General features: G+C 36.8%; 1 protein-coding gene across 2 annotated transcripts in view; it reads left to right on the top strand.

Annotated features, from left to right (window-relative positions):
- MCC (MCC regulator of WNT signaling pathway) overlaps window positions 1–19,659 on the top strand; it is a 383,535-nt gene that overhangs the window by 53,069 nt on the left and 310,807 nt on the right. For both annotated transcript variants that reach the window (XM_033110748.1, XM_033110747.1), the window contains exon 2: window positions 14,058–14,305. In XM_033110748.1, coding sequence (XP_032966639.1) covers window positions 14,058–14,305 — 248 coding nt within the window. The remainder of the gene's footprint in view (window positions 1–14,057; window positions 14,306–19,659) is intronic.

Genomic DNA, 19,659 nt, shown 5'->3' with positions numbered 1-19,659 from the left:
TCTGTCTGTGGTCAGGACTCATTTTCCAACACTCCGGGACACTACTTTCTTTTCCAAACATTCGAGAGCATCTCCTATAGTCTCAATAGGAAATAGACTTATTTCTATATGTGTTTCCTCCTAGACAAGGGGATTAAGGGAAGTGCTGATGTTTCAGAGCCCTGGCTTTTGGCACTATGGAGCCATTAGAGAGGTTCGTTTATTTTCCCTGATTTGAAAATCAACATAGGAAGGAGTCTTCCCATCCTCATATAAAGAAATAAACTGGAGTTTTGACCTTTAAAGCTAAGTGTTGGTGGTGTCATATAGTTACCACTTCACCACTGAGCCCCTCTCTCTGCTAAGCAGACATCACACTGTCCCTGCAGGGCCTGGCTCCCTGCCAGCTCTCCCTCTGAAGCCTGCAGCACTCTCTCTCCCTCTGCTGTTTCCTTCCGTCCTCTTGTCCCTCACCTTCATTTCCTCTCCTCCTTCTTATCCAAACAGCTTTTTTATGACTCCTGTTGGAACTTTACCCCCTCTCCCTAAGTCACTATCATAACACGACAGGTCCAGGCACAAACCAGAGAGAGTTAATTCCCTTTGATTTTTCTATAGATCTCCTTCCCTGTGCTTACTACTTTATAATCTGGGCTTTCGTTTATATTCCACACTTCTAAAATGTTAAGAGCCCTTTTTGTTCAATTAGATAGAGTACCGAGCTCACAGGGCTCACTTAAAATATATGATACTGTGGTTAGTTGAAGGATTTTCTTTCAAGGATTTAACTTTAACTTTATTTTAATCTAAATATAGTTGTAACTGGAAAACTATGATGGCATTTCTGTGGGTTATTTCTCCAATACAGCGTTCACTAATATTGTACATAGACTTAAATGTTATCGCAGTACCGTGTTTCCCCCAAAATAAGACCTAGCCAGACAGTTAGCTCGAATGCATCTTTTGGAGCAAAAATTAATGTAAGACCGGTCTTATTTTACTATAAGATCCGGTCTTATATAAAATATAATATAATATAATATAATATAATATAATATAATATAATATAATATAATATAATATATACTACTGGGTCTTATATTAATTTTTGCTCCAAAAGAAGCATTTGAGCTGATTGTCCAGCTAGGTCTTATTTTCGGGGAAGCAGGGTATATACTGACTTTCCTTAGCATGAAATGTGCAGGTAAGGTAAACAGAGACAGTGAGCTACCAAGGATACTAGTGTTCATGCTGTTTGGTACCATTTGTCCCACGCTGGTCTCTAATCTATGGAGTAAGGAATTGCTGTAGCCACATTCATAGTATCTACAACAGTGCTACTCAAAGACTGGCCCACAGACCAGTGCTTTTCTTACCTGCCTGCAACAAGGTAAGTACAAGTATTGGAAATAAGTGTTCAGAAACTTTTCTACCAATTTGACAAAGTTAAATCTAACTGAGCTTGCATTTTTCCTATGTCCTTTTAAAATCTTTTTTTTTTTTTCTGAAAACTCATTTTATTTTTTTCTACAAAATATCTATCACAGATTAGGCTTTCTAAAATAATCTAGAAAATTCCCCAAACTTTGGTGACTCTCCAGCTTGTTATATATATAAATGTAATAAATATTACAAGGTAGATGCATTGCTCTAAATATCGTTGCCCTGACTTCTTTTCATAGTATGACAGGTATGAGATCTCCATGTAATACTTGAGGAAATGAGACAATGACAAAATTTCTGGCCTCGGGCTGCTGCATATACTGAAATTAAATCTTTCCCTTCTCATTTCTGTGTTATGAGAACATCTGCTTCTCATGTTATGATATTTTAATTAGAATTTGAGAGAATGAGTGGATAAGAGAGAAAATTATTTGTGAAGAGCACATTGCATTTTCTTACCTTTCAAAGAAAAGTGTAAATAGCATTTTCTCCCATATTATTTTTCCTTTAGTGCCATGTTCTAAAACTAAAGTACTTTGGAAGATGTTTAGGAGAATTTTAACACAATGGCTTTGCAGTTAGATACAATTCGCTGTGTGCTGAATATTTTTAAATGCTGGTGGAGACTATAAAAACAATAAAATTCAGGGAAATTTGCAGGTGTCATGGTGTCAGCCTCAGAGAGAGGTTTGGGTTTCTGTCCGAGCCAAAAGAAGACCCAAGGAGCCAGAGTAAACATTGAGAACATTTCCTATTTTGAACAGAGTGGATGGAGGTTAGGAGGTCAGGCATACAAATCTAAATGACTTGTGAAGCAAGAAGAACTGAGAGGAGTGTTAAAGGAGAGAGAGAATAAGGCCAAGGGACAGAAGATTGAAAAGGATGGGGGTAGGTGGGAAGCCTCCAGGGTGGCTGGGCCTTAGGGCTCTGTTGGCTAAGGGCCAAGGGTCAAGTGCACATTTGGAGCCTAGCATAAAAAATGTATTAGCTTTGGTTATTCAACTGAAGAGCGCTTGATGAAAAATTTTGCTTTATCTTCTATTACCACCTTTAGCTACTCCTCTTCTACAATGGAAAAAATAAATATAATTACAAGTTTATCACAGCAGGTTGTGAGTCTTTTAGATGTTAAATACATGTTGCAATGTAAATCTTTTTGCCTTGATGTAAAAATTTGGGTGTCTTTAATAATAATGGTGTTATGTGTATGCTGTAATTTTCCCATAAAATATGACATAAAATGATCTGAAAGGATAATTATTCTCAACGTATTGTTAAAATACACTTAGAAATAAGTTTTTAAAAAGTGGCACACTTCCCAAATTCTTTTATTGCTGCCAAATTTGTATCTATTAGCCTTTTCCAAGTCTCTTCTCTTTCTATATCTTTCAGATGTGACTGCCTTAAATAGTTTTTGGATCTGGGGTCAATTATTTAGCCTTAGTGGGGTTTTTGGAGGGACATTTGTGTATTAAGAACCACTTACCCATTAGTCATAGTGACATTACTGCTAGTATATTTAATTAGTAAGGATTTGCTTGATGCTCACTGCAAGGCTCTATGTCTGTCACTGAGATTACAAAAGAGGTGACCTTTGTGCATTCATTCATCCACAAACCTATTTAAGTACCTGCTATAGACCAAGCATGGTGCCAGGACCTTGGGACAAGTTCCCTCTTAAAAGGAACTGAGAGACCCTATAAAACAGATAATATATCTTAAAGTTATTATGAGGATTAAATGAAATAATATATATATTTTAAACTTTTATTTATTTAAGTGTGTTTTTCCGGGACCCATCAGCTCCAAGTCAAGTAGCTGTTTCAATCTAGTTGTGGCAGGCACAGCTCACAGTGGCCCATGTGGGAATCCAACTGGCAACCTTGTTGTTAAGAGCACCGCGCTCTAACCTACCGAGCTAACCGGCCGCACCAAAATAATATTTTTAAAGCACCTAACACAGCCCCTGAAACATAGGTTTTTTGAATGAGTGTTTTTCCCCCAGGAAAGGCAGAGCCTTCTTTTGAGAAGTTTTTTTTACAAATCATTGTCAAGATTGGCTGAATCTTGCTTAATACAGAATGTTAATTTACTGATTTAAAGCCGAATTGAGAGATTGCCAAAAGAATGAAGAGTAAGAATATTAGGAAACAGTCACAAGTAAAATAATTATAAAATAAAAGAGCTTTTTAAGAATATGTAAAAGCAATACTTTACTTGTTTGCAAATGCTTTATTTTTGAATGTTGGCTTTTAGTCACTCTTGACATTTCACCTGGGGAAGGGGAAAACATCATGTCAGTGACAGATCTCGGCTATTCATTATTTCAGTGAACTCTCAGGAAGTTCAGGCCAAACATCCAAAAGAATTAATATTACAGTAACTCAAATCTAAGAAGACAAAGCTAGTGCTTCTTTTAGGAAATATACACATCCCTCCACCTGCCCCCTAAGGTCTGATAAATCTTTCAACCAAAATTTTTTCATCAGTTGGTAGTGTATTGGACATGAATTTGAATCTGATCAGATTTCCCTAATCAAAAAATAGGCATTTTTGTGTGTCCTATGAAAAGGAATGAACCCAAAATTAGAAAATCAGCTACAAAAGAAACTAACAGATTTATGACACAATGGCTTTTCTATATTCAGGGGGAAATTCCTCCAGTTTTGTAATTCCTTTATTACCTGGAAGTAATAACTGACGTTTGTAACAATTTCCTTGCTTGACTGATTCTATTACCCGAAGCTTTTTGAGGATATTGTACTCTATATTATTTATCCTTTTTGAGGATATCGTACTCTATTTTAAAAATTTTTCTGTGATGATGGAAATGTTCTTTATCTGTGCTCTCCAGTGGGGTAGTCACGAGCCACATGTGGCTATCGAGCATTCAAAATGTAGCTATTCAGCTAATGCAGCTGAGGAAAAGAATTTTCAATTGTATTGAATTTTAATTTAAATGTGAAGTTAAATGGCCATATGTGGCTGTTGGCTACCATATCGAACAGTGCAATTCAAAACTATAAATATTAATTCACAAGAGTTAAAATAGGTTTCCACATAGACACTACTGAGGAAGTTGGTAACTGGAAATTCTGGTTTTGCCAAAGATTATATCTCAATATTCCATTAAGTCTGAAATTTCAAAAAGAATCTTGTAATATAAAATAGATGATTTAAAGTCTTTCTTTCAATTTTGACTTTTGTTTTGTCTTTTCCGTTTTCCTGTATTTTTTTACAAGTCAATCAAAAGCAATTTTCAGATATAAACATTAGGCCAAAAGCTTCATTATTTTATGAGAAAGGGGGAGAGAAAGAGAGAGAAAGAGAGAGAGAGAGAGAGAGAGAGAGAGAGAGAGAGAAAGAGAGAGCACGCGCATAGGCTCAACTTTGAGCCAGTCTTAAATGTTTATTACTTTAGTTGACCTGGTAAGTGTGCTAAAACCATACTTTTGGGTTTTGGACCCTTGGGAGGGTCCAAGATGATTTCAGTTAATTCCTTAGTATGCATTTGGTATGGCATTTTGTTTGTTTGTTTGTTTAGGCAGTATCACCAGTTAATTTTCTTTTTCATGGCTTTTCATGTTTTTATCCCATATGTTTATAGACTACAAGCTAACCTTTTTAAAAATAAAGATTGAATTTTTAAAGGGGTTGGGGTGCATTTATCCATAGCAGCGTCTCTTTGCTTTACCTTTTTAACCCAAACACCATTTTAAATTGTAGAATGTAATGTTTACACCCCCTAAAGAAAGTTATCTGTTGATTAACTGAAGACGACATTTGCCATTTTGCCTCCTTCATGTATAAAATTTCAGTTAACTAGAATATTTTAAATCAGGGGCTTCTGGTGAATCAAATGAACAAAGTTACGTATGCATTCATCACGTATTTACTGATCACCCATTATATGCCAGGTATTATTCTTCGTGCTGGGAATACATTGAACAAAACAGACAAAATTTCCATGTTCCTAGAGCTTAAATTCTAGTGGAATCCTTTTTGTTTCCACTTCTGCAGATAATTTTTTTTAAATATCTATTTTCATCTTTCAAATACACAACTTATCACAGTTTAGTGTTTGGTTGGTTGGCTTTGATCTCTGAGATTTTTGAGTTGCCGCAAAGCCCTGATTCCTTAGGACGGTTGGTGTAGAACCGAAGTTCTACCCTGAGTCACTTAGGAAACCTTTCAACAAATACTGATGCTGCCCCCTCCTCCCCATCCTGGTTTAGTTTATTGGTCATGGGCGTGAACATCAATATATTTCAATCACCCCAATGATTATAATGTACTGCCAGAGCTGAGTACCACTAGCACAGAAAGTTTAAATTACTGGCTGGAAGGGTAGGAGCCCAGCGTATATACTAGAAGATATTTAAAAACCCAATGACATCAACTTATTTTAATTTGTGATTGTAAATTGAGATATGCAAGAAACAAAAGAGAAATGGGATTAAAGGTTCTCATTATTTAAGCTCGCTACCCCCCTCTTTTACCTCAAATCTAACATTTTACTTACCCACTTGTTGATTTATTTATAACCTATTAGGTGTCAGGTGTTAGGGATTCAAAAATGAACCAAGAATGAGCCCTGTGTTCTAAAAAATTATGGTCTAGTACAGGAGTTTGCAGTTTTTTTCTATAAAGGGCCATATTCGAGGTGTGATCAAAAGATATGGTGGATGTTTAAATTTAAAAAAATTTTATTACAGTAAAAGACACATTGCCATTAGCCCCCCTCAAAATACTCCCCCCTCGCTTTGAACACACTTATCCCATCGTTCTTGCCACTTTCTGAAGCAGTTCGGGAAATCCTCTTTTGTGAGAGTCTTTACTTCATCCTTCGTCATGACAACTCTGGCCTGGCAATTTCTGTCAAATAAAAACATTACAGTGTGTCCTCATCCACCTTATTCACTGGATCTGGCACCATGTGACTTCTGGCTCTTCCCCCAAATCAAAATGACCATGAAAGGAAAACGTTTTGAATTGATTCAGGACATCAAGGCAGCTACGACAGCACAACTACAGATACTCACAAAAGAAGACTCCCAGAACTGCTTCAGAAAGTGTCAAGAACGATGGGAAAAGTGTGTTTGAAGCGAGAGGGAGCATTTTGATGGGGATTAATTGCAATGTGTCTTTTAATTTAATTTAAACATTCACCGTATTTTTTTCATCATACCTCACAGTCTCTGTCACAACTATTTGACTCAGCTGTTGTAGTGAGAAAGTAGCCATGGACAATGCACAGACAAATAGGTGTACCTGTGTTCTAATAAACTTGATAAACTTTACCAAACTCTAATAAACTTTACCAAAATAGGCAATGGTATGGATTTGGCTGTAGGCTGTAGTTATCAACCTCTGGTCTAGTAAGAGAGACAGAAAATTAATCAAAAAATATTGTAGAGTGGTGTAAGTGATTAAAGCAAGCACAGGTGCCTCAGTAAATAAAGAAGTGGCATCAAATTAGACTGAGGGTAACCTGAAATATTTAGGAAAGGTTTCTGAAGGAGATGCTGTTCAAGTGAATTATGAAGCATAGGCTGGAGTTCGTGAAAGAGAAAGGAAGGATGTTCTAAGCAGAGGGACAAACATGTTCAAAGTATAAGCATGTAGGACAACAATGCCTCTTACAGAAACTAAAAGAAATTCAGTGAGGCTAGAAGGCAGGTTGCTTACTTCAGCAGGAGGATGAGGCTAGAGATATAGGCCCAAGACTTATTCTGATGGGCATTGTCTATCGCTGAAAGTCTCCGGGTGAACAAATAAAAACAATTAAGAGGGAAAAGTCCATTTTTGGCTGCCAGTTGGAAAGAGGGAGACCCAGTTAAAAAAAACCATTACAAAAAAAAACAAATGAAAAATGATGAGAGTGGTAAGGATGACCATGATGGGAAGGGTATGAGAGCTATTTAGTCAATAAAGTCTCTAATTCTTGGTGACTGTGTTGGGGGCACAAATGAGAAAGAAACGCATAATTTCTGTATTTCTGGCTTGGATGACGGGGTGGTGTAATTTATGTCGATAGGAGGAGTAAACTTGAGAAGCCATACAAGATGATGAATTCAATATAGGATTTTGAGTTTAAGATAAATGTATATAACACTGAAGCATAGCTATTCAGTAGAAAATGGGTTGCTACTTAACTGGAGATGGAAATTTGGGAGTCAACTATGCATAGTGATAGATAGGCCGTAAATTTAGATTAATCACTATAGAAAGTCTATAAAGTGAAAAAACAGAACAAAAGACAAGGCCTTGGGTTACGTGAATATTTAAAGACAAGAATTCTGAGGGAGTAATCATATAGAATTGGGGGGAAACCAGAAAATAGGACTATCACACAGGGTGAAGGAAAAAGTTTCAGGAAAAGGCAGCAGTTTGTGTTGAGTGCTGAAGAGAAGGAAGGAAATATATCTTTGCCATTTGGTCCTGTCCAAAATGTCCACAGAGGCATTTGGCCCACGCTGAAGGGCCCTTGATATTTGCTCCTTTCCCAAAACGTCCATGGAGACATCAGGTCCATGATTCATTACAGTATACAAACACTGAAACTTTTTCGAATTGTATGGCAATTATTTTTCTTATAATTCATGAGGAATCTTGGATTTCATGTTGATTCTTGTTCTTCCTCATTATGAAGTTCAGCAGGATTACTCTGAAGTCAATGAGCAATTGCTCTCAACTATTCATTGACCTGATTATTGGTTTTCTATTCACTGTGTTTGTGAATAGTTTTAGTGGTGGGGGTTTGATTCTGTCAGTATCGTCATGAGGTTGGCAGCCATATTTGAGTGTGACCACCAAGAACCGGTAATAACTTGTCCATGGTTCTGATGTTCTTCTTATACTTCAGAAGCCTTTTGGCATAGAGCAAATGTCTTCATGGACGTTTTGGACAGGACCAAATGTCCACTAATCAATTTTTCACATTTTCAATACTTATAGAACTGAAATTAGTCTCTCCTAAATTATATTTTTGTATGATTGAAATTGAACAGTGAGGGGTAAAATGAACTTTTAGACCTTTTTTGAGTTTCATAAGCAACTGTTTCTAGCATAACTACCAGTTCCAGAGGTGTCTGTTAGTTGAGAATTGTGGGTAGAAGCATCTAATCTCTTACTTAAAGTAATGATTAATTTTGCACAGACCTCATTCCAATTGAGTTTGGGATTTATTATCATTATGGGGAAGAATAATGTTTTTCTCTGCCTCTGAGCCTGAGAGACCTAATCCCATCTTTCCCATGAAGTTATTTTTCATTCAGGGAAATTCTCAGCCTAGATATTCCTGATGTTAGGCTGTGAATTTCCCTGAATGATACATAGCTTCATTGAATTTTCACTTCTTTTTTTTCTTTTTAGTTAAATTTATTGGGGTGACAATGGTTAGTAAAATTACATAGGTTTCAAGTGTACAATTCTGTAATACATCATCTATATACACATTGTGTGCTCACCACCCAGTCAGTTCTCCTTCCATCACCATATAATTGACCATCTTCTACCATCCCTCCTCCCCCTGTTACCCTCTGGTAACCTATACACTATTCTCTGTGTCTATGAGTTTTTGTTTCTTTATTTGTTTGTCTTGTTTCTTTGTTGCTTTCCGTTTTATTTCCCACACATGAGTGAAATCATATGGTTCTTGACTTATTCTGTCTACTTATTTCGATTAGCATAATAATCTCAAGATCCATCCATGATGTCGCAAATGGCAGTATTTCCTCTTCTCTTATGGCAAAGTAGTATTCCATTGTGTATATATACCACATCTTCTTTATCCAGTCATCTTCCTACTCAATTTCTTTATAAGTTAAAGGAAGAAGAATCTCCAAGAGACAAAAGGCTGTTATATACAGAAAGTAATAGCTATGCATTGTTAAGCCATGCATTTTTGAGCTAGAGTCATCGATATTCAGTCATATTTTAATTTTTCTGCCTGGTGATTAGTATTCTCTACAGAACTAATATCACCTGACTTGGCCAGTTCCTCTCCGATGAACTTGAATCTATTCCTTTCTTGCCTCAGGGTGATATCTTCTGAAGATACAAAACATATATATAATAAGAGAACATTTTATAACATTTTAGAGAAGTTATAATAATGATGAAAAGAAAATATTTAGAGGAAATTTATCTATTTAGAGCAAACTTAGAGGAAAAAAATTTGTTCACCAAAATTTTATGAAATTAACCAAATTGTTCACTGTGGTTATTGCTGGATAACGGGATTGCATGTAATTTGTATTTCTTTTCTTTTGCTTATCTACATTTTCTACAATGAATGAATGTATTTTCTGAAACAATATACAAAAAATTTGGGTTTTTTTTTTTTAAGGCAGGTGCCTTATGTGATGATGCTATTGCTACTGAAATAGTTCTCCATTATAGTATCTTAGTTTTGGACAACTACAGCTTAGTATCTCTTCCTCTGAGAAATGCTCCTGGTCTAGGACCGAGGACCTGCCATGCTGCTCTGTCGCTATAAGGCTGCAGGGTTGCTGTTTTTATGGTGTCCATTGGTCATTCGTACATACAGAGCATCCATGTGGTATCTTCTGTGGGGAAAAAAAAAGAGAGATATATGTGGGAAAATATCAAAGTGGGGACTGGCTTCAAAAGAGTGATCATTTTGAACTTCTGAGAGTTTCTGAATCAATCCATCAAAACAAATGTGTTGGAGCTGTGCAGTGTACAGGGCAGTGGGCTGGGTGCTGCACAGATCCTAAGGGAGACTGATGTATGGCGCACACCGGTTTGCAGGAGTTTGGGGTCAAGTTGGGAAAATAAGATTTGAGTGTATGAAAATAACTTAAAAAGAGAGAGAGAAATAAAAGTTCAGTACATAATCCACAAGTTGTCACAAACCTGTACGTAGTCAGTGAATGAAGGATGCAGATGCTAAATGCCATCGGAAGAAAGAGACCTCTTATGGGCCTGGGCTACAAGGACAGCATGGAGTTGGAAGAGTTTGAGCTGAAAGTGGAAGCTACAAGTCATCTTAAGGTGTGTGTTCAGAAATCCTAGAATGTTATTTCTGCCACATTCCATTGGTCAAAGGAAGTCGCAAGGCCAGCCCAGATTCAAGGGCAGGGAAGCAGCCTATACCTGTTGACGGGAGGAACAGGAAAGGCACATTGCAAATGGTATGGTCACGGGGGAGTCTAATCCATTGAGAGCCATTTTAAACAACCTGGCACAGTGGCTTATAATAAAACTCTGTGATCCAACTTCTCTAGACTTAGCTCTTGATATATAAAGCAGACCTTTTGGAAGTTTTTTTCTCTCTTGTAACTTTGTCGTCTCATCATGTTGATAACAAAATATAACTTACTCTGTCATGTGTATTTAACATAGAAGATAACACATGTATGTAGTCTTTCTGGTTTAATATAAAAGTATTGTTAGCTAATGACCCTTGATAATGAAGCTGGTCATATTAGGCTGTCCTAACTTGTGCTCACAGGCCAAAATTTAGGTATTGTTGACATGCGAGGTGGTAGAGGGTAGAATGGAAAGGGTAAGAGCTTTGGAATCACACTGATTTGATGTAGTTACTTGGAGCTGCTCTGTGACTCTTGTAGCCTTCATATCTTTATCTGTAAGATGGAGATAATAGTACTTCCCCTGCAAGTTTGTTAGTTGTTATTGCTGAAAGAATTTAACTTTCACTTAGTTTTCAGAAACTAGCACTGCTATTTAAAGATTGATTTAAACAGACTTTACTTAGTAGAGTGCAATGTATTTTGTTTTTGACCTTTTATATCAGCCTCTCGATGGCTTATACTTTTAAAAAAAAATGCATCGTTCCACAGTCTCCTCTGAGTTGGCATTTCTAGAGCACAAATCCTTTATTTCAACTGCTTTTTGTAGAATGGGACTGCACAAATCTGGGCAGAGTTGGGCTTGTCACCAGGGTGCCCCATGTTCGTACCAGCACGGAGGAAGGACCGCCGCTGCAGACAGATTGTTCCATTTAGTGAGGTAGTCAGTTCAGTTCAATAAACATTCTTTCCCCCCGAGCAGTTCGCACTATTTACTAAAGATTTAATCACGAAACTATGGCATTGTGAAAGATCTATGATCAATAATTATAAACTAATCATAATGGCTACTATTTATTGAGTCCTTAATGTGTGCCAGAAACTGGGTTAAGTGCTTTACATGCATTATGTCATGTAGCCTGAGAAGAACCCTATGAGATAAGATAGGTGCTACGATTATCCTCATTTTCAAAACCTAAAAAATGACATAGCACTTTTTGAAAGTAGTATATTATGTTGTAGAAAGTTACAAAATACAGATAGGCAAAAATAAGAATGTAAACACTATATTTTTACCATTCGGGAAACATTAGTGTTGGCATCTTTTTATGTGAACTTCTGGAATTTAGATAACTTCGATATCTCCTACCAAGCCTAATTTTTACGATTGTTATCTAAAAATATAAAAAGGAAGTTCTTATTTTAGAATGTAGAATCTGAACATCGATTCTTTCTTTCTGTTTGCATTCCTGTTTTAGCAATCCTAATCATCTGTAAGTCTTAGGTGGAACCAGCTGAATATCAGACAGGGTATGTGCAGGGAAAGGCAAAAAGGATACACATATGAATGCATTAAAAAAAATTATTCCAGTGTATCAGTTAGCTGTTGCAGGGGAACAAGCACAGAATTTCATTGGCATAAACAATAATAATTTATTCCTGATTACACATCTTAGGGTCACTTGGAGTGGCTCTTCTTAGGCTACAGGTCTACAAGTTGGCTGAGGTAGCTCATTGCGGGGCCCAGGCTAGTGGGTTAATAGCTAGCATGGTTTGTGCTTCCCATAATAATGGCAAAAATGGAAGGGGTAAGCCCAACACATATCTGCTAACATCCCAGGAGCCAGAGCAAGTTAGATGTCAAGCCTGAAGTTAAGGGATGAGAAGGACACTTTTACCATGAGTGTCTTTGGCCTCAGGTCAAGACAAGGTATGGATGTATAACACTACTGCAGGGGAATGAAAAATTAGGTCTAATAATTTCATCTATCATATCCACTTCCAGTGTATGTTTATTTATTCACCCATCTATTCATCTACGTCACAAATAAAAAATATATACACATACCATAGCCACATATGTAATATACATATCTATACAGACATACACTCAAGAGAAATAAAACATCTAGCTATGTGTAAAAATTCTTTATGAAACATGAAAATGGCATGACACATGGAAGCAGGGCGATCAGCTAAAGAACCTAGTGTCACAGGCCTGGTATATATTGAGAAGGTCTTGGAGAGTTTTATGTGTATTGAAAAACACACTAAAGAGGAAACGTAAAAGCATTTCATGGATAGGACCAACAGAAATTTGATGATGAATTGGACACTGGAGACCAGGGTTGGGGGGGCCGGGGTTAAAATAGAGTGAACGAGACGGTATTAAAAATGTCCAAATTCTGTGAGCATAAGGAACTGGGGGAAATCATAGTAGCAGAAAAGAGAAGGCATTTGTAAAGGGCGACTGGAAGAGAGGAATTGGTCTTACTTTGCCTGGTTAAGTTTCAGGTATCAGCAAACATCAAATTGGTCATGTTCTCAAGATGATTGGACTTCAGTGGTGTGTTGAGACAGGAGCGCTAATTAACTTTGTTAGTGACCATGGACTAGTTTCTCATACCTCTTCCAGCTCTTAAATTCATAATACTTTGAACTTTACTGAGACTTACAGTTGGAGCAATAGGAACAAAATATTTCCCCAAGTAGTTTATAGAGAGATTAAAGAAAAAAAAAAAACCAAGACTTATATGTCAGGGGTCAAATGATGTTCTCCAGATATGTTCTTGGCCAGGGTAGTGTTGTTGTCCTTGTTGTTCCTTTTTTATTTTATTTTTATTTTTTTAATTTGAGAACCTAGGCTGGATATGCTTCTTTAGTCCGGCCACAGACTTCGTCAATTCCTCTTGTCTTAGATCCACCCACTTCACACATTTACATTATGTCCCAGTCTTGCAAGACATTTGGGATTTGATCCCTGTTCTAAGTCTTAGGGCTTACTGATATTGCTGAACATGGAAAATATTCAAAGAAAATCAGGAAAGAACAGACGTCGGTGAGTACTGAGTCATGAAAATCGCGATTAAATAACATTTTAAAAAGGCGCTAAAATTAGCTGAGTGGTCCAGAAAGCTGAAAACTGAGGTTGTTAAAAATCTTTGTCGTTCTTTTACAACTTGACTAGATTTTAAACTCTGCCAACAGTAAAAACAATGTCTTTTCTATGTTCTGAAACTTTATCTGACAGTGAGATGACAGAGCTACACTCTGCCGGTGCTTCATCAATTTCAAAAGAAAGAAAAGGAGGGAAGGGTGTGGAGACAGGAAGAAAAAAGAGAACAAAGGATTAAAAGTTCCCTCATTCTTTCAAATAATAATAAAGTTCTTGTCTAGAATATCTCAGATGAAACAGATCCTTTTATAGACTGACCACTTTTCTAGGAGCAATGAGAAAGTTAGAAATAGGTTTCCAATGTGTGGACATAGTCAAGAAATAATTTTTTTGTTTAATTAACCACTTTCTCTAACTCAAATGTCTCTCCTAACAAGTTTTCTTCTGTTCAACCCCTTCTGTAGAAATGACTTGTTGATGGTTTGTCGTCAATTGAATATGGAAGAGTCTGTGGCTGAGATCATGAACCAACTGGGCGCAGATGAAAATGGGAAGATTTCCTTTCAGGATTTTACAAGGTGTCGCATGCAGCTGGTTCGAGAAATTAGGAAAGAGGAAGTAGGCCTTTTTGAGAAGTCAGACAACTCCTGTAAAAAGAAGAAGCTGAGGGATAGGATTGCTTCCTGGCCCACGAGCAGTGACAACAGTTTTGGTACGTACCACCAGGTGACAGTTTGGTAGTGCTCCACTAGCTCTTGCTGCCATTATGTCTGTAAAGGAGAGTGGCCCGCCCAGCCTGGTGCCAGCTTGGCTCTGGGCTGTCTTCTTGGCCACACTTCCCTGGGTGAGTGCTCCCTTTTTTCCCCGTTTTGTCCTATAGCTTCACGATTCCTAGTTTACTGCTTTCTTTCTTTCAGTTCTTGCATTTTCCAAGCATAATAATGCATTCAAATAGCTATTGGAGAGGAAGGGCAAAATGAATGAGAAAGTTGGTAATTGCATCAGCAGCCTCAGATTCAAATCTTGGGGAGGTCTTCAACTCTTAGTGCAGTTCTATGCAGTGAGATTTTTCAAAAAACATTTCTTTTTTGTTTAATTTTTAGAAAGTTTTCTACAGAGTTTTCCTGTTCATAAATATTATTGTTTCCTACTAATGCAAGATAAGGAATTGGAAAGAACATCCTTTAAAATGTTGATAATAGTTGAAGCTGAGTGATGGGAACATGATTTTTATTTTCTTCTCCCTGCCTTTTTTCCTTATTTTTCTCTAATGAACATATATTGTTTTAATACTCAGAGAAATGTTACTTTAAAAATTAAATATGTCTACATATTATGCTAAGGGCACTTTCATTACCACATTTTTGAGCACTCAAATGTACATATTTTTAGTACATTTGCAATTTTTCATAATAAAACATTTTTAAAAAAAGAGGCAACTTAAAGGATAGCCTGAACAAAAGGACAGAAGAAAGTATCAGAATTTCCCACCTATGCTTTAGGGAATTTGTTTTCCTTGAAAATGTCTCCTGAATCTCTCTGCTATGTAGATATAGTGGCAAGAAGTAAAGGTCCACGTTAACTGTTCATCATTTGTTAAATATATACTAATTAATATGGGTAACTATGTAGTGCTCCACAACAGACACAAACACCCCTTCCGGACCACGTTACCATGTTCCTGACCATGGATTAATTTGGAGCATTGTTTTTGAGTAAATGAAATAATAAAAATGTCCTCATATTCCCTATGCCTTACTATTTTGATGGATTTCATTTTACCTTCAAATCATATGTCCGATAATGCAAGTGCCCTTAGCATAATATGTAGGGATATTTAATTTTTAAAGTAACATTTTTCCAAGTATTAAAGTAATATATGTTCATTAGAGAAAAATAAGGAAAACAGACAAGGAGAAGAACATAAAAATCATCCTTAATATCTCACCACCCAGAAATAATAACTACTACTTACATTTCTCTCTCTCTCTCTCTCTCTCTCTCTCTCTCTCTCTCTCTCTCTCTCTCTCTCTCTCTGTCTCATGTGTGTATATGTATGATTTATTTGTTTTATACTAATTTTTTCACATACTTTCTATGTAGTTTGTATCCTGCAATTTTTCATTTGCATTTTTCTCGTGCTTTTAAATAGCATTTGAAAGTATGATTTGTAATGGTTTCATGACATAAATTAGACACTCGGTAAAATTTATTAAATGAAAGAATGAGTGGAATTCTTTTTGCTAAGCTGTATTTCCTAATTTTTCTGCCAAGAACATGGACTTCTTATATAAGTGCGTACACACACACACACACACACGCACGTGCACACACACACACATAATTGAAAGGTTTAGTAAACTGTGGTATAACTCAACAATGCAATACCGTATTACCACTAAAATAATATATAAATGTGTATCAAATGTGTATATAGAAGGAATATTTTTGTAGGAGAAACTATACTGTCAAAAATTGTATTTTAACGTGTAGTATATGATTATAAATAATTCTAAAAGGAACAAGTTTGATAGAATGGCTACTCACATCTAATTGGTTTGACCATCTCATAAGATTGCCCAACTAATGGGATCAAGTATATGGTGATGGAAGGAGAACTGACTCTGGGTGGTGAACACACAATGTGATATATCGATGATGTATTACAGAATGGTACAATTGAAACGTATGTAACTTTACTAACCATTGTCACCCAAAAAAACTTAAATTAAAAAAAAAAGACAAAGATTGCCCCAACTAGAGAAAGGATTGAAAGTAATTCTCTTTTATCCTTTTTATAACCTTATACCCTTGGAGAAAAAAGAGGTAACTGAAAGGAGGTGAATCATAAGATATGTCATGAACTGAGGAAATGCCAATAGATGTGAAACTTTTACCAGTTTATCCTGGTAGTTTAGGCTTCAGAATCAGATTATTTGAGAGTGAATCCTTGTTCTGTCACTTCCTTGCCTAAATGACACTGGATAAGTTACTTGACTTCTCTGTATCTCAGTTTCCTCATCAAGTATAGCATGAGCACAATTATTGTTATTTAGAGGAATACAGAATACATATAAAGCACATAAAACAATGCCTGGCACATAATAAGCATTAAATACAAGTAAAGTTAATATTGTTATTGCTATTATCACCCAGTTTTATTTCTTGTAGATTGTCACAATTACAACTCCTATGTTGGAAAACAACCTTCTATTCAGTCTAATGTGAATCAAATACATTGAAAAATCTACAGTAATTAAACAAAGATTTATGTATTTAATTAGTGCCTCTCTTGTCTACATTATTACTCTTTCCTTCTGACTGTTTACAGATAAACTTTCAGATCTCTCTTTCGGTCGGCAGTGGGGGAAGCCCCCTCTTGACTTCATGTCCCTTCTAACTACTGCCTCACTTCTCTGCTCTGCTTCACAGCAAAACCTTTTTTTTTCCACAGCTAAACTTTTTTTGAAGAGTTTGTCCACATTGAATGTTTATCAGTCCTTACCTCTCATTCTTCCTTCAACCCACTCTTCCCATCGTCAGTCCACAGCACTGCACTGAACCTGCCCTTATTGCCTCCATGTCGACAAACATGTCCCTCGGCTGTCCTCATCTAGATCTTTGGCATTTGACTCAGCTGATTACTCCCTCATTGCAGCTGCACTTTATTCTCTCGGACTTCTCGACACCACATTCTCCTGGGCTTCTGCCCGACATTTTGGTTTCCTTTTCTATCTCTCTCTCTCCCTGTCTCTCTCTCTCCCCTCTTCTGTACTACTTTCAAATTTTGAGGTGCCTTGAGGTTACATTCTCTCCCTAGATGATATTACGTGTTCCCATGATTTTAAATACTCTTTTTGTGCCAGTGGCTCCCAAATGTACGTATCTAGCCCTGCCCTTCCCATGAGCTTCAGAATCAGGTAAAAGTGATACCTGTTCCCAGATATCTTATAGACCCCTCAACCTTCACACAGTCAAAAGGACTTTGGATCCCCTTCCCCACCCTTCCTCCCAGGTCATTTCCCTCCTAGATATCCCCATCTAGGAAATAGCACCACCCACCAGTTTGCTCAATCCTGTAAGTCCTATTGTCTCTTTTGCCAAAATATATCCAGAATCTGTCCATTTCCTTTGTTTCTCCTGCCACCACTCCTGAGTAAATCACCATCATGTCTTGCTTTGACTACTAAAACAGACAATAAATGGCCCTCTGATTCCTTCCGTGGCTCGCGATATTTCATTCCTACCCTGCAGTCAGAGTGGTCTTCAACGTTATGAAAGCATACTTAGGTCATCCCCATGTGTACAACACCCCGTGGCTTCCATATCACCTAAGATGACGTCCAAATTCCTTACCACAGCCAGGCCTACAGCCACCACACCGGCCTTCCTGCTATTCCTCTGACTTAGCAAATCAACCAGCCTCCAGCTTTTGCCCTGCTCTTTCCTCTGATCTATAATAAAACACTCTTCTTTGTGACCTTCTTATTGCGTGACTGGTTATTTCCTGTTATTCAGATTTCAGCTTAAATATTCCCAATTTGGAGAGGCCTTTCCAAGTAAGGTAACTCTTTCACTCGATCACTCTTTCCCACGCCCTTATTGCTTTCTGCCACTTATTCTTAGCTGACATTACATAGCGTAGTTACTTGAAGACTTATTTATTTATCTCCCCCAGTACAATAAAAGCTCCACTAGAGTACTGATGACCTTGCTGGGGTACTAGCACTTAGTGCCTGGCACATGAGAGATTCTCAGTGCATATTTGTTGAATGAATGAATGAGCAATGCACTACATTCATGCTTTTTTAAGGCAGGAATACATGGACATGCAATGCATGATTCCAGATACGTAAGGAAGTTACCATTTAATTGTAGAGTCATAAGCACTTGAATTAAATAGCAATAAAGTTTAAATTAGAGTCAAGAAAACTTTAGAAGCCATTCAATGATGCAAAAGATAAAGCCTAGGAGCGGCCATTAGCTCAGTTGGTTAGATGCGGTGCTCTTAACAACAAGGTTGTTGGTTGGATATCCATCTGGGCCGCTGTGAGCTGCGCCCTCCACAACTAGATTGAAACAACTACTTGACTTGGAGCTGATGGGTCCTGGAAATACACACTTAAAATAAATAGAAGTTTAAAAAGAAAAAAAAAGATAAGGACTACAAGGAGATCTAAGAAATACTGTGAGCAGGAGTTTCCAGAAAGGGTTGGGGTTTTACCTGTGACTGCAATTGTGGAGAGAAGTAGAAAAAACTTTGTACTGTTTAGAGAAAAGCCTAAGAAAAATTTAGCTTTAACAGTTAAGTGTCAGAAAGACTTTACTGTCAGCCTTGACATTTCACAGCACATCCACAGCAGGGAGTCAAGTTGACAGAAAAGAAGACCCATCAAAACATTACATGCTCGATTTGGAAGATATTTCTCCCAAATATTTTCCGTAGAACATTGATTTCAAGGGATTGTCATAAATATTATATGAAGAAAGAATTCCTTTGTCAAATTCATTTGAAAACTGGTTAAACTAGATTAACAGTTTTCTTTATTGTGAGACATCTCAGAGGCTTTAATACGCTAATTCTTCTTGCGAATCTTCAGGAGAAAAATAAAATATAGAGCATTTCCCACATTTAATTGATCATAAACTTGTATTTACAAATCTTCTCTGGGGCCTTGCAATCTCTGTTATAATCTACTTTGGGGAAAAATTAAGATTTGAATAACTAGGTCATAATAGATTTTTATATCTGTTTGACGTCATCTTAGAAATAATACTTTAAAATTGTATGTCTTTCAGGTACCAGCTATATATGAAATTTAATAGTTATAGCAATAACAATAATAAAAATGGTTAAAAATACTAATATTTACTATGCACAAGGCAATTTGCTAAGTACTTTACTTGTATTATATGCTAAAAAGGTAAATCCCAGGTTCACGGAAGAGTTGCCATGGAACTTGAACTACATTCCTGATTATTCTGAGCTTCCATTATTTTATCTCTAACGATAGAGTAATAATACCTGCATTAGAGGGTAGCTGGAAGGACTTAGTGGAATATCAT

Source organism: Rhinolophus ferrumequinum, chromosome 7 (assembly GCF_004115265.2).
Source record: "Rhinolophus ferrumequinum isolate MPI-CBG mRhiFer1 chromosome 7, mRhiFer1_v1.p, whole genome shotgun sequence".
Taxonomy (NCBI): domain Eukaryota; kingdom Metazoa; phylum Chordata; class Mammalia; order Chiroptera; family Rhinolophidae; genus Rhinolophus; species Rhinolophus ferrumequinum.
Note: the sequence above shows the minus strand (reverse complement) of the source record. Positions and strands in the feature narration are given on the sequence as shown.